The sequence below is a fragment of the Aptenodytes forsteri genome, unplaced genomic scaffold (genome assembly GCF_000699145.1).
Source record: "Aptenodytes forsteri isolate BGI_AS27 unplaced genomic scaffold, ASM69914v1 Scaffold156, whole genome shotgun sequence".
In the NCBI taxonomy this organism is placed as follows: Eukaryota; Metazoa; Chordata; class Aves; order Sphenisciformes; family Spheniscidae; genus Aptenodytes; species Aptenodytes forsteri.
This window is the reverse complement of record NW_008794166.1, coordinates 96,739-112,661: the sequence shown is the minus strand read 5'-3', so window position 1 is coordinate 112,661 and position 15,923 is coordinate 96,739. Positions and strand designations below refer to the sequence as shown.

Below are 15,923 nucleotides of genomic sequence, written 5' to 3'. Positions count from 1 at the left end.
TTATATGACGCATTTTCTTGTCACATTTATATAAAGGGCCACAACAGTATCACTATGTTTCTTCTCCCTTACAAAGGTTTTGAATATGTATTCATTTCCCCCCCAGTCAAATATGTCCTATTATCAAGTTTGATGTCAGATATTCCCATAAAATTGATTCAAGTGCAGAAATCAATGTCTCTAACATTAAACAAAACAATTTCATGTAGTCTTCGAAATCTTGTAGAAAACATACTTTCAGTACTAATGAAGACAGAGGTTCCTAAAGGTTGAAACTGTTTGTAGAAATATGGCTTGTTTTTATTTAAAGACAAACACAGTTTGAGTTTCTCTCTGTTTTTCAGCTGCCAAATTGCAAAGGAAGTAAAGATGAGAAGGAAAAGCAAATCACCCAGTGGCACACAAATGGAGTTGGTGCTGTTGTTGCTGAAATCATTAAAGGGAGACCTGATTTAGTCCCTGAATCAGACTGCATTGTTATCCAGTATCACTGAAAAAATAACCTTGTTAAAACATCAGCTTCTGAAGAAAATAAAAAAAAAGGGCTTGCAAATGAATTTCCAGGATTTTTATATTTTCTGACAACCAATTTAGCATTCAAAAAGTAAAGAGAAGCTCAAAATTAAAAAAGCTACCTTCTCTTTGCTTGTGATCTACAATGACTTGACAGAAATCAGTAACGCATCTGCCCAGCTATCTAGCATTATACTGGACAGCAAATAACTTCCTGGTTCCAGCAGCTAATGTTAATAAGGTTTAATACATCTTGTGCTATTTAACTATTCATTTCATTCTCACTAATACAGACGATTATTCTGTCTTTAATCTTAGAAAGTTACGATATATGCTTCATAAAACAGTGTGGAAATTTGCTCCACGGGTAATTTAAGAAATATTCTTGGAGCTCTAGTTTAGAATACGTCAGTGAGTATAAAAATTAAATTAAGATTATGAAGAGTTTGTCTTGATACAAAAAATATAAACAGGTCCAGACACTTGAAGATTACTAATAAATGTAAATGCCAGAGCAGGGACTGTTCTATTGTTATGCTAAAACAAGCAAAAAGAGGACCATGATCAAATGCTACTGTAATAATAATAGTAGTAAATAATAATAATAGTAATAATCAAGGGAGCTGAAGAGGAAGAAAAACATAAGCTCCTGGTAATACTTTTCCACACAGCCTATAATAGGTCAGGTTATGGTTATGGAAAAGGTCTGTTATTCTCCTGGAACGATGGATTAGATCTGGCATTTTAATGAGTTTGTGGATAATAAATAATCATAAATAACTCATAATTGAGTTATGATAATTTAAATAAAAGGATTTACTACTTCAGAGCACTTATCTGCAGATACTTGCCCCCAGTAATGCCCCAAACACAATGATAATGAAGCACTCTCATCTGAGGATCCAGTCCAAACCGATCCTTCATTATTAATACTTTGCACTTCAGGGATCTCTTTTGCAGTGGAAAACTTAAGCAATTCTCTGACCATGACTGGGCAACAAAACGATGAAGACTCCTCTCCCTGTTTTGCAATAAGAGCTCACAGCAGCTGGAAACTACAGAACTGTTGTCGGGCATAACCATTCCAGGAGAGCTGCTACAATTTCTTAAAAAAATATAGTCACAAAGTCTTGTTTCAAAGCATGGTATAATTATTTAATTATACAATACCACTTTCTAACTGGAAATTGAAGACAGAGAAGCAAAGACCACTGTTTTCAAAAATACTGGCTAAATCTTTACATCTCCCATTTTTGGTTCTCAGTCTGAGCCATTTAATGGTTGACTAAAGTCAACCTAAGTGAAATCTAAGTGAAACCTGAGTCAATCTTAGTGAAACCAATGGGAGCGGTGAGAGCCCAGCACTTACAAAAGTCTTTTCTCTTCCTCATCTCCAGTGTGATGAGCACATCGCTCCTCTTCTCTATGTTCATGGGAAATGTAGCTTGCTGTAAAGTGCACTGTTTAAATAATCTTGGGAATCTTGTAACAGTTTTGCGAGTTATGCTTCAAATTTTCTACTTTTATATATTTACATGACAACATCTTCTTCACAATCAGAAACAGATCAACAGATACAAACTCCTTGCTTCCAGCTGGACGTTGCAGATAAACAGAGCAAGAAAAAGAATACTGCAAATGCTTGGGAAGCGACTTCACCTGTTTGAAGTTGCCATTCTTTCTCTGCTCCCAGTCCATCATGTCATGGAAGATAGGGATCATGATATTCCGGACTTCTGGTTGTGGAACAAGTGTAACACCAAGAAAGGGGCCAATCATTCCCGGAATAAAGTGAATCTTATGCTCACCTGTACAACACAAAGCGACTGTAATTAAATAAAAGCCGTGGTTATCTGTCACTGAGAAAATGGAGAACCCCTGCAGTAATGACATATACAAAGTAGTAGGCATGAGCATTAGAAAAGCAAACACATCTTTTCCTGAAAGGACTGGAAAAACAGTATTTGCTTTACACCATTCCTAGCAAAGTCTCCAAGAGCATTTTTAATTTCACTGTGAAAGCCTGCAGCAAAAATTGTCAGTGCATTTTACTTGCAAAGGAATTCAAACTGTCAAAAATAACCAAACTAAAACTACTAACTAGGGGGAAAAGAGGCCACAGATACTTCTAATTTATGACAAAAAAGATTTTGAAAGGGCTGGTGAGAACAATGGTATTTAATAGGACATATTTAGATTTCAAAGAACTACAGAACTCTTCATCCTCAGTGTTATGGAAGTCTCAATTTCATAACTGACCTTGACTCAGGACCAAATTGCATTGCTGCTCAGCAACAGAAACCCAAGGCATTTTGCTAACAATCTCTTCTGCAGCATGCTTACTGTGCAGTCGCACAGAATAAATCAAATAAGCCATATTTGGAACAACGTTCAGTGATAAACATCCATATCTACATATCTAAAACGGGCTTCCCACTTCTCATTTGAATTTCTCTAGCATCATTTTCTGGTTATTTGGTCTCTGTTATATTGGAGAGCCTTCTATTCTCCACACAGATGCTTAGAAACTGTGGTCAAGTCTGGCTGTATCATCTCAGTTGTGCAAGATGGGTCAGGTTTATTCAGTATTTTACAATAAGGCATTTTCTCCCTTCTGTAGTCATCTTCCTGACTGTTCTCTGAACTCTGTCCAACTTGTCTTTGGGGTTTGGGGTTTTTTTGAGCTGTAGAAAGCGGGACCGGGCAAAGTATTCTAGAATCAAGTACACTTACGAAAAAACTGTGGCAGTAATATTGTCCTTCTTCTCTTACTCAAGATTCTTACATATTTTCTCAAAGATTATGGTATCTTTTTTACTCATTTACATTTTACAGGTAGCTCCCATTCAGCTGATTATCAGCATGATACATTTGTTTTCTTGAATAGCACTCCTACCTATATTCCTACAAATAAAATGTTCATGTTTGGTCTTCTGAACATATTGCTTGCAGCCACACTATCAAGTTATCCAATCTGATTTGTATCATCCCTTTGCCCTCTTAATTATTCACCCATTCTCAGAACCTTGTATTATTTGTGATCTCTATCAGCAAACATTTTTTGATTTTCCTCCAGAATACTATATGCTTCCTTTGTCCTCAAACATTTCCATAGGTATTCATTTTTGGTCCCTGATGGAGACAGGGTACTGGCCTAGCTGGACTTCTCTCATGCAGTACAGATGTTATTTGGCTCTTCTATTAATAAAATCCTGAATTACCTAAACCCAAGACTGCTGCAGCGCACTTCTAAAAGCGCAAGTCCTAGATGAAAAACCTCCATTTACCTTTTGAGACCTGTGGCGAGATATATTTTTCCCCGTTCTGTAACATGCTTAATTTCTTAATCAAGATATATAGGAAAAGGTCAAATGCATTGCAGAAGTTGAAATTTTATCACAAACATTGCGTTATCGTGGACAGGGCTTTTGTGGGTTTTGGTTTGGGTTTTCTGTTTTGTTTTTTAATTTTTTTTTTCTTTTTAAAGTAGTAACGTAGAATTTGTTATGCGTACCAGATACCTGAAGACACCAGAAAAGAAGCTTTACTGTATGCCATTTCTGGGCTTTATTATCAAACACACATAGTTATGGTTTAGTGTTGGACTTGGCAGCGTTAGGTTTACGGTTGGACTCGATCTTAAGTGTTTTCTCCAACTTAAATGATTCTATGATTCTATAATTTTGAATCATGACAACTTTGGCTTTTGAATCATCTACAAAATTATAAAGCTGGTTATAGCTGTGAAAATTTAAATTTCTGCTTTACAGCCATGGATCAGACGAAAGTCAGAGAGTAACAGTATATCTCCATACAAACCTGACTGCAGCACAGTTGAAGGGATTAGAAAAAGCTGATTTTATATTTGCAAATACATAAAAACTGTCACTGATGTGTCAAAACAACCAAAACCTGCCACTGTCACATTTGAGAAGAAAGCATTCAAATTCATAGGAATGTATTGTTTCAAATAAAAAAGTATGAGGAGGCAGCGCAGAAGAGAGTTTTTGGTGGGAGGAGAGAAGTGCTTCCTGGTTTTACAACTCTTAAAAGAAACTAAGTATTCTATGCTGCTACAAAAAGAAAAAAAAAAAATCCAACAGAAATCCGGGGTTACTTTGGCTTTGGTTTTTAGGACAGAGAAGGAAGAGACATACCCAGGTTCTGCCACATGCTGAAGAGCTCATATGCCATCATCACTCTCATATCGCCATATCTGAAAGAGAAGAGATAGACAACTGCCTAATGGACAAAAACTGGCAAGAGTGATATTATAAAAAAAAAAAAAAAAAATCGAATTCACATTTAAGTCAACATAAGAATATCAAACAACTCAACTAATCACTGAACACTGTATTAGGAGATATACTTATTTATTTCCCAAGCATTTCCACATCCCAAGTTCCACAATAAAACACGGGGACTTGTGGTAGAAAAAGAAGTCTCATTTTTGAGGTGGCAGAAAAGGCTGGGAACCCAACAAAACATGTTCTTACTTATCCAGAATCTTCTTCCTCTTAGCTGGTGTGGCATTTTCTAGTTGGAGACTTGGCTGGTTTATAAACAAAACTGCCAGGCTGAAATAAGAGTTCCACACCTGTGACACAGGAAGGAAGTTTTATATAAATTAAAAAAAAAAAAAAAAAATCAAATTCACATTTAAGTCAACATAAGAATATCAAACAACTCAACTAATCACTGAACACTGTATTAGGAGATATACTTATTTATTTCCCAAGCATTTCCACATCCCAAGTTCCACAATAAAACACGGGGACTTGTGGTAGAAAAAGAAGTCTCATTTTTGAGGTGGCAGAAAAGGCTGGGAACCCAACAAAACATGTTCTTACTTATCCAGAATCTTCTTCCTCTTAGCTGGTGTGGCATTTTCTAGTTGGAGACTTGGCTGGTTTATAAACAAAACTGCCAGGCTGAAATAAGAGTTCCACACCTGTGACACAGGAAGGAAGTTTTATAACATTGCACTCCAAGGGGTAAGGTTTAAACAAGCGTAGGAAGACATATGTTCCTCTATATGTAGAATCAGATGGTTCCTTTTTGTAATCAAGACCTAACTTAATATGTATCTTAACTATTGAGATAGTAAACTCCTAAGGATACCAATGGATTATTTAAAACCTGGTAGGAACTAAAATTAAAAACCCCAGGAAGGTATGCCACTGGGCTTTCCTCTTGGCATCAGAGTTCAAAAATGAATAAAGTTGGTGACTTCAGCAAAGTTTTAAATTGTTTTTTCTGTAGGCTTAAATTGATTTTATCCCTCAAAAATCCCCAGAGATTACATTATATCATAAATGAGAGCCCTATAATGTAGTCACTTTCCCCAAAGAAATGAGGCTTTTGCCATCATGCTGTGTGTACATGTGCCTAGGTACGTGTCTGGCAGCTTTTCCTTAGTAACACTGAACTTGTTGCCCATTTTCAACTACATCAGACATAGGGAAAACACTCTCTAAGATACTGTTGTTCCTCCCAGTTTTAAGTCAACAGCCAGAAAGCGAGACCTCTGGGAGAGGAACATCATGAATGCCCCAGCTTCAGGAAAAGCGTTGCCCGAGTTTACATTTTATTAGCCATGAATCTGTAAGGCAGCATGCTTCATTAGCTCCCCTGCTTATGAAGGTACTTGTTTCCTTTATGAGCAGCTCAATTTTCTTGATTTGATCTCACAGTGTATCTGTTCTACTTCCCCTCAATTCCACAGCAGATTCAATTCCTGCCTTTATCAGTTAGGTCATCTTCCTCACAGACACTCAAATAAATGCTGCAAATATAATCAGCTAATGTAGAGAATAGCTCTTGTTCCTTTGTTACTGCTAGTTTAAAAAGATGTCATAACATTTTCTGAGTATCAATTCTTACTTTAAAATCAAAGTCCGTTTCCGTGAAATTCTTATGCAGTGCAGAAGACAGGTACTGAACTGTTGTAACTATGATACTGCAGTCAAAAACAAAAAAAGAAAACAAAAAAAGAACATTTGAATCTGGAGTAATAACATATTACAGTGGTCTGTGGTGCTGATTTTACTATACGTACAGAGACGGGCATTCTTCATGTCATCACTGCTAGATTCGCATAGAAGTCACCTATCTTTCTATGTTTTAGTAAACAATTTGTACTAAGTGGTACCAGATTAAGAATTTTCATCATTATTGTAACTTTCGGAATTTACACAGGAGCATTTTAAATCCTGTCTATTTTGCATGGCTGGGTCATATTACCTCCAGTGAAACGAAAGAATACACCCATCTTCTTATTTTAAGCAGAAAGATTTTTTTTTTTCCCCCCAGAGAAGAGCAACTCAGAAAGTTTGAGCTATTTTCGTTCTTGGCTATACAACGGTCCTTTATCTGGCTCACACTTCAACTCAAGGTGTTTGTGAGTATTTTGCCAATTCTGGATTCCCTGGTATTTTTTTGTATGGTGGCTAAATACACCTTAGTGAACGGCAATCAAGGCATGTGGTAAATTCAGGAATTAATAAATAGCACGTAGATAAGGCAACAATAGTATCAAAAGAAACAGCACATCTCTGATTCAAATGCAAGCAATACTTCCAGTAACTCTGCTAAACATACCTATCGGTCTAAAGGTTTATGGCAAAATTATGCCAAAGGGAACTAGGAAACCTACAGCATCTGAGGTAACTACTCTTTCATGTGGATTTTTCTTTTCTTACAGAACTTCATTTAATCTTTGTGCTTGAAATACTGAAACCCGCTTCTTTCCGTTTTCATTAGCATGGTGAACTCGCAGAGCATACAGCTCAGCCGAGCAGTCAGCCCTTAGGAAAACTTCCATGGTCTCTTCTTGTAATGGGAACCGCTCCGGTTGTCAGATAGTCACTAGTAATTCTATAGCTAGTTTATCTAAAGAAGCTAGTAAATAATTCCAGCCACCCTGTGTTCATCATGCTGCTGCCATTCCAAACAGCATAGTACTTAACCCATCAGAAGCAAGAAAATTAGATAAAATTAAGCATTAAAATGGTAGATGCCAACTTAATTGAGAAATAACTCTGTATGTAATGCACTTGGCAACGTCGCTAGGGTCTGCTCCTCCTTTTCTAAAATAACGGAGTCCTCCTGCTAGGTAGGTTAGGGAGTGATGTTTATGGGAAGAGACAGACCTTTAATGTAGTAATTTACTGAGAAAGGGAGTTGAGAGGCCTGCCCGTTAATACCACCTGGTGTGGGTAGCTGTTCCTTGCCATGTGTTTTGACGGCTGCTGTGCCACTCCTACCCTCAATGCAGCTACTTCAGCTTTGGGTTTAAACTTTGAACTCTTTGACACCTGTGCATACTGGTAGAGTTTAAGAAACAGAACAAATACAGAAGTCCCAGTTTGGTCCAGAGTGTTAAAATAACTGCAGAGTGAGGATGAGCACTCCAGAATTCCAGTCTTGATCACCACATCTCAGTCTGATGAAACACACTGCGTCACAGGCTTTAACTCCCCAGCTGAGGAGAACAAAATTCCCATATAGAATGTCAACAGTTTATACCTGCTTCTGCTACTTACTTGCTGGTGAGCAACCTCATCACCATCCAGTCTCGAGGAAAGACACTCATTTTCATCAGGTTCCGAAATACACAGAAAATCTTCAGGAGGAACTCCTATCAGGGAAAAAAATTTAAAAAAAATAAATCACCAGCAGCTGCAGATTAATCTATTTTCTTGATTATAAAACAGACATTTAAGCCAAGTGTGCTCCACTTGAGCTTTGTGTTACTAGGCCGCTCACCTGAAAACATGGAAACAACATATATTGGGATATGGCTTTATTCTTTTTGTATGCATCTAATAGGTACTACACAAGTTGCAGCTGTCTTTTAAATCTTAACTTCTACAGCGAGATGAAAAACTTCCTTATGTGCATAACTGTATATAACATCTCATATTATCACCCAGAGTTCCAGTGTCAATTTGCAGCTATTTTCAAATACAGTGAAATCCTAGTCATTTATTTATGCATTCATTTAATTAATATATCTGTCCAAATCTCTTTGCACTTATGTCAGAAATTTGACAAAAAACCCACACACCCAAGCCCAATAAAACTCCTACATATGCTTTTTAAAATAGTAACAGAAAACCCCATTTCTGGCAATATGCAGCAGAAAAGATCTCTTAAACACATTCAGCTGAACATTTGCTTTCCAAAAAAATCCCCGAACCTGAAGACATTCCTGTTTTTTGACTACCTGCACCTCTATGTCTATAAAGAACAACAGCGAGGATAAAACATGCCAAGTTGTTGGCCTTGCAAACTATGATTTTATTATTTTGTTTTTCTTCTACACAAAATCAAGATAGCACAGAAAGTGGCAGTGCAAGGTTTCTTCAAAACTGTCCTACAGCTATGCCTGAATTGGGGGGGCGGGGGGGGTGTGGAGATTAATATCTTGGTGTAACTGAGCTCCTTGACTTTTGGCCTAGATGTAACAGTGGTAAGTGAACATAATGCCTTTCCATCCAAGAAAAAGTATTGGAAATATTATTACAGCAATATTTGAAGGAAAAATAAAAGCAATATATTTTATTAGGTCAACTGATAGTTGGAAAAAAAGTTGGGTATAAAGTCTTCAGTCTCTGTGATGCTCCTGGAACATATCCTTAGATTATCAGAGATACAACAGTGTTTGTTCTTATGGGTGCAAAGACAAATTTCAGTTCAATGATAAACCTTTTCACTGGTCTGACATAAGAACTACGGTTTAGATAGCTTTTAAAAATATCTATTAAAAATTAATATGAATTAATTTACCAAATCATTTCCCTATGAGCAATTCGAAAGTTACCTGAAAGGTAGTAATCTCAGATAACTAATCAACCTCAGATACACTGAACCCTGCAACCTAAAGGTAAGAATATTATCCCAAATTTATCTCCCCAATTTATTCAGCCTCTCTGTATGCACATGAAATACTTAGAAGCTGAAAGCCTATTCAGAGAAGACTTCTCACTGTTTCTCTATTTCATTTGTTAAGGCAACGTAAGTTCCTGCCACATTACATTCTTCTTATTGTCCATATTTTATTGAGTGCCATCCTCATCAAAAGCATTTTATATAAAATCTTGTCTTTATTTATGGAATTATTCTGCCTTTTAAACAGACTCTTGTCGGAGATACTCCTCTTTCCTATGGAAGTCGAGATGAAAAGTTAGTTTCTGCTGGTTTGAGATGTGCCATTTCAAAACGTCAGTGGCAAAAAAGCCCTCAGAGAGGTCTGCACCCTTCACCAACCCCTTCTGTTCACAAAGAGCCATAATTTAAGTTAATGTTCACAAATTTGGGAAGTATGCAGCAAGTGGAGTAGTAAGGTTACTGCTTTCCCAAAAAAGATTCCATCTGCTAGACATCTGTATCCCCGAAAAGGCTTGAAATTCTCTTTTGGCATAAAATCAACACCCTTCGTAAGTAAGCTCCAATGTGTACTGAACATCTAGTAAAATGCTACAGAACAACTGACTTTACATTCACAGGATTAAACTCCCCCCTGTTCCTCTATGTTCTATATGGTAGAATAACGATATCCTCCAATATATCTAGTAACATCTATCTTGGGACTTCATTTGCTGTTATGAAGATAATTCAGTGCCCTGTGGTCTTAAATGTTTTTGTAACACAACACCTATTCTTATAAAAGTGAAAGGAAGGTCCATGAATAGAGTGCCAGTGAAAGGGAGTGATTAGCAGCGCAAGTAATGCTGGAGGGATTCCCCTCTGCTCTCCCGTTCCGAGTGAATCCCCCTACAAACATGATGTTCTGTTGTACCTTTAGTTCATCCTTGCTTTGGAAGTTGTCCAGTAAGTGCTGGAAATGAGTGTCTGACATCTGACGAAGCAAAGATAAAAGGCAGGAGACATACTCTCCCTGTTGACCAAATGAGAAACCATTTCATTCAACAATCTGAAATTTCATAAATATAAAACTCAACCTGGGGTAAGGTGTAAAGGGAGGGGTCTGAAATGGCCCCAATGCCTATGAGAGGAAAGCTGACATGCACAGAGATTAAAAATACTGCATGTTAACAGTTCTTGAATTACTGTTAATACATAGGAATACACCTCTTGGAGGCTCCTCCACAGATGCCAGTTTTAAAGGTCTTTTAACCAGTGTTGTAGTCTAAACAAAAATAATTTAAAATGATTAATACAGACATTAATGAATCGCCCTCCAAGCATGCAGTTTTTGACAAACACCTTTTTCAGTTACTTAATACACTGTGTCTATCAAAGGTGTGACCGCAGCCCATGCAGACATACCAGGAATTATTTAAACTAATTGGCTCAAATACTCAAAACAGTATAGCGATGACAGCACGGGATCAGTACGGGCTACAAAAGGTGTCTGGAATCTTGTAAATGTTTGGCTTATTAGTGTTCAGCAAGTTACGTGCTGTCATAGCTACAGTACTAACAGTATTCCAGTCAGATATTCTGAATATAGTTTGGGTAAGCCTACATGAGCTATAATTACATTTCTGGCCTGCAAAGCAGATGCACCCTAACCAGTTACCACAGTATCCCAAAGTGTTTTCCAAAGATGAGCTCCCCCATTTTACATATCTGAAAGCAAAGCACAGAGAAGTTAAGCAATCTGTCCAAGATAACAAGCAAGGCAGTGCCAAGAACGTAAGGACTATGTCTTTTGACTGCCAGTCCCTTGCACAACACTATTTTTTTCTGTGACAATGAGCAATTAATCAGGAAAATACACAAACTACTTTCTAAGCAGTATCTAATAAGATTCCACGTATCACTGTGAAATATAAATTCAGGAACAAATACAAGGGGATTTTATACTTGGGACTGTCCATTCCACTTTGAATTTTTTTTCTAAGTGGCTCAAGCATCTACCCAGAAGCTTTGGCATAGGTTGTTCCAACCAACTTTACAGGGCTGAACTTCATTAGGAAAAAAGGTGTGAGGTGGCATGTGATAAATAACAGTAAGTCAAATGGTAGGAGTAAAAGGAAACTGAGATGTTGCTGGACATTTGCAAGCTAGCGCCTTTCTTGTTTTGTATCAAAGAACATGTCTGAAAATTACCAAATGCCTTGTTCTTTATTAGGATTCTACCATTTGTTACTTTATCTGAGCTAACATGGGAAGATACAACCTTTTCTCTTGTGCGAGACGTGTACCTTAGTGTACATCTGCCCCCAACAATACCTCTGAGGTTTCAGCCATTTGATAAAAAAGGAAGTCTAAAAAAAGGGATGTTCTGAACAACAGCTTAACATCATACATCGTGCAAAAGCTGCATTAGAGACTCTGACAAGCAAAAATAAGACTAAAATAGGCTAGAATAGAAAAGGGCAACAAATCCAGAAAAGAAGAAAGCTGAACAGCAAAATTCTGTTCTTTTCCTCCTCTTCCATTGCACGTCAAAGAAAAAATTTCTTCCCCTAGGCTTATGCTGGCAGTTGGGACAAAGTGGTGGCTTTTCCCTCTTCCCCCACCAAGCTCAACAGCTCACTTGACTTAGGATCTGTTAATTTCTTTTTCAAAAGTATGTTGTGTTTCATTTGCATGACATAATCAGTGAACCTGGACAGAAGCTCTCCAGGGTGTTAAGTAAAGGGATTTGTCCACCGAGCATTATGGTATTCTCAGTCTTGGGAATCGGAGCCTGATACTCATAGAGCCCTTGGCGATACCTACTGAGGGGTGAAGCCCTAGGCAGCTACCCAGCTAGCATATGCCTCAATAAACAATAACTCACAATCACAGCTGCAAAGACAGACAAGAAAATAACCTGGAAATCCACAAAAGCTTCCTGGGCTCCACTGCTTCCTGCAGACCTCACTACTGCACAGAGGAAGGAATGGATTTGTGGCTTATTAAGGGAAAGAGACAAAGCCCTGGGCATTCATGCAGCAGAGATGATAATGAGGTGCCGGTGGTGGTGAGGGACTGAACCAAAGGTTAGAGAAGCAGGAAATAGAAACTGATTGTTAGTTACTAACAGTGATTTCTGCTGTGCACTGCGGGCAACGCTGCCCTCTTACCGCCTCCTGAGACTGCGATTTACTCATGATTGTAAGCAGAGTTTGTAAAAGCACATCCAGGAGGCTCTCCACCATCATCTCAACCTCCTCCACGACATCTCCCTCCTACAGTAAGTGGTGAGCAAACAGACAGTTAGAAACTGGAGAGAATGGAATTGGCAAAGACAATTCTGCTGAGTCAGCCATACCACAAACTCGTTTTGATAGAGAGCTCCTTAACAGAGGTTCAAAGTAGTACAACCAAATTCCTCATTGGTACCAGATACTGTTGTGATGCCAGTGTGTGTATGTGTTACCTCGTCAGTCTCTGATGGAAACATTCAGGGTCACAGCCATAAAGGTAAATCTATAACCAAAGGTCTGCATACACTCTAGAACACAATGGGATCAAATTATGTTCAGGAACCTTTATTCCAAGGCAGTATTATTTTAGCTTATTACCATCTCATTCCTTTCACACAAAACCATAATTAGAAATACACATTGGTATGAATTATATTTAGCACCCTGAGCTTCCTCCTTTAGAGTCGGATGGGGAAACTTCAGCACCCTCTCTGAGCATTGCTTTAAATGATCAAGTTACCATTTGAGATCAGAGTATTATGATCATCAAAGCTGGGTGTTTAAACTCAGCAGCAATTTCCAGAAGTAAGTGTGATTTCATTGATTGGATAATTTTAGAGTATTCTCTTAACATGAATCACAAAGTGCTAGTTACTGTCTCTTGCAGAACTACAAGTCCTAGAGCTGTGTAGAGTTTTTAAACTCCACTGACATCTAATTTCTGGTCTTGAATGAAGAAAATTAAACAGTGTCAAACCTGGTAAATGCGTATGCTTTTTTCCCCTCCTAACAGCAAGAACACTGTGTAATCAGAAACGCTCTGAGTCACACACACAAAAGCAGACCCTCATTTCAGATGTTCTCCTGCTGACAGAAAGCTAGCAGAATTTCATTTTTAAAAGGATCTTAGAAAAACCTGTGTTAACCTATAAAAATCCCTCAGTTCTCCCTAGTAATTAAAAAAAAAAAAAAAAAAAAAAAAAATCAAGCAGCAGATTACCAAAGAGCTGGTCTTGATTATAGAGAAGATACTACTGAGGATCCCAGAGCAGATAAGTAGCTCCTTCTGCTGTCGTAGGTGAAGGTGAATGTGGTGAAGAACTACAGGTAGCAGGATGCGCCGGGACTCTGAAAGAAGGAAAATGAGATCACAGTTCTTCCAAAAGAAAATTAAATTTCAACCATCCCAATGGAATCCAAACCTTTTGGTTTCCAAAGCCTTTTGGTATCCAAACTAGCCTACCGATATACAGCACGTTTGATTAATTGGTGCAACTTCTATTGTACAGATTGTAGTACACTACACTTCTAAGAACTGTATCCAATGAATCAATAGTGCATCTACTTTCAAAAGTTCATAAATGCAGTATACATGATGTTCTCAACAGTGATTCAGCTTGGAAACAACAGTTGCGAACTGATACTTTCTGTTGTTGATTTCTTTTGTGCATACCCTTCCTCACTTCGTGTTGCTTTCCAGCTCTATTGTCACAGCTGCTAGAGCTTCTCTAATACATGCCTCTTGGAAACTGGCTAATTCTTCTCATTTAGCTGGCTTACAAACCTTAATCTTATTGAAGAAGGGAGAGCAGGTAGCACCTGCAGAAAACAGTAGCCAAAAAATGGCAAGATGTCAGCAAATGGACTGATAGGAGAGAGAAGGAAAACAAGTCATCACCATATGGGAGGCAAGAAAGAGAGAATGTATCTTCCTTTAATTGCAAGACCTGAAGAATAGGTAGGGTGCGCAGGCAAAAGATAACTGTGGAAATTAGATTCGTCTTCCCGGGGCAGACAGGACACGGGAGAGATTGTTGACCTGGGAGTATCGGGTCATGCTTCCACGGGAAGCAGTAGGATAGGGGTCTACCATTACATCGGGTGGAAAATGTGGCACCTATACAGTCATAGCTGCCTCGCAACGCTGAAGCTTTCTTCCTGGTTTTTGATGCTGTAGTGAGATGGCATGGTGCTATGCAGCAGCTAAAAGCATCATTAGTTGCCAGTATCATTGTAAAGGAGAAATGAAGGTTAATGGGAAGGACTCAAGCCCTGGACCCTGTGGGTAAAGTTACAGCTGGCTTTACTGAGAAGACAAAAGAGGAGGTTTTTGCCCATGAACTGGCACCCACAAAGACAAATATTTTTATCAATAGGTTCAAAACACTATAATTAGATAAAATTCACTGCCTGTTTCACAGCCACCTTTGGACTAATCTACTCATTCTCTACACTCTCTCATATTTTTTGAGATTAATTTCAAATTTAAGAAAAAACATATGTTTATAAGCAATTACAGTGGATGGTTTAGACATGATTCTGTGTTATCATTCTCACCTTGCACTGAGTAGAATAATTTGAGCGCACTAACTTGAGATCCTCACTACAGGGAAGATAAGCCCAATGGTGCTTCCACTGTTACCTTCGTAACTTCTTTCATTCAGACCTTTATGTATGAAATAAACTCACCACCTTCAACACTTCCTCATTCAATTAATTCTTAAAGAATTACTAGTATGTTGAGCTAAAGAAATATTAAAGTTACAATGTGAAGATTAAACATACTTTAAAAGAATGCGGTGGGTTTCTCACAAAACTTTATCTCCCTGTTTCTCTTTCTCAGACAATAAGCTTGCTGGGAAGGAGGTTATCTTCCTATCCATGACAACAATAGAAGAGTAATACATAGTATCAAGTGAGATTTGGCAGTTTTAATAATTGACTTGATTGTTAATGTACATATTGTTATCAACCTTTAGTAACTACAATTTATCCATGATGGATTTATAAACATTTTCTACCATAGGGAAACTTACAAAGTACGCACAGTGAATATACGTAACAATGATGCCGCCAAGATCAATACTACCAAGGTTACTGACATTCAGCAATGAAGCGTTTGCACCAAAGCAACTGCAAAATAAATGTAACGTGTTCCTACTCTTAGTTGGCAGCAAGACTTAGCCTCAGAAACTGCTGTCTTACCTGAGAAAGAGAACAGGCGGCTGTCAACAGTGCGTGCAATAGATTGTAGCTTAACAACATCCATTGATTGCCCGATGTGCACTGTACTGGGCATGCTGCCCAGAGTACCCCTCACGAACTCTGCTACTTCCTGCACAGTGAACATCTGCAACAGCTCATCAAAGATAGCGGGGAAGGAGTTCAGCAAGGCAGCCTGAAAAAAGTAAATGAAGAAACTCAAAATTTTGAATTCTGTAACTGCAGCTAAACGCAGCGAAACAGAAACGAGAGTAAAACTGAATTAAGGGTCTGCAAAAAGCTACTAGATAGTGCACTATGGCT

General features: G+C 38.1%; 1 protein-coding gene across 1 annotated transcript in view; it reads right to left on the bottom strand.

Annotated features, from left to right (window-relative positions):
- DOCK3 (dedicator of cytokinesis 3) overlaps window positions 1-15,923 on the bottom strand; it is a 147,958-nt gene that overhangs the window by 38,903 nt on the left and 93,132 nt on the right. The window contains exons 21-29 of the mRNA XM_019472565.1: window positions 15,603-15,795; window positions 13,618-13,745; window positions 12,513-12,659; window positions 10,316-10,414; window positions 8,058-8,152; window positions 6,397-6,472; window positions 5,364-5,464; window positions 4,671-4,729; window positions 2,173-2,321 (exon numbers count right to left, since the gene is read on the bottom strand). Of these exons, the coding sequence (XP_019328110.1) occupies window positions 2,173-2,321; window positions 4,671-4,729; window positions 5,364-5,464; window positions 6,397-6,472; window positions 8,058-8,152; window positions 10,316-10,414; window positions 12,513-12,659; window positions 13,618-13,745; window positions 15,603-15,795 (1,047 nt within the window). The remainder of the gene's footprint in view (window positions 1-2,172; window positions 2,322-4,670; window positions 4,730-5,363; window positions 5,465-6,396; window positions 6,473-8,057; window positions 8,153-10,315; window positions 10,415-12,512; window positions 12,660-13,617; window positions 13,746-15,602; window positions 15,796-15,923) is intronic.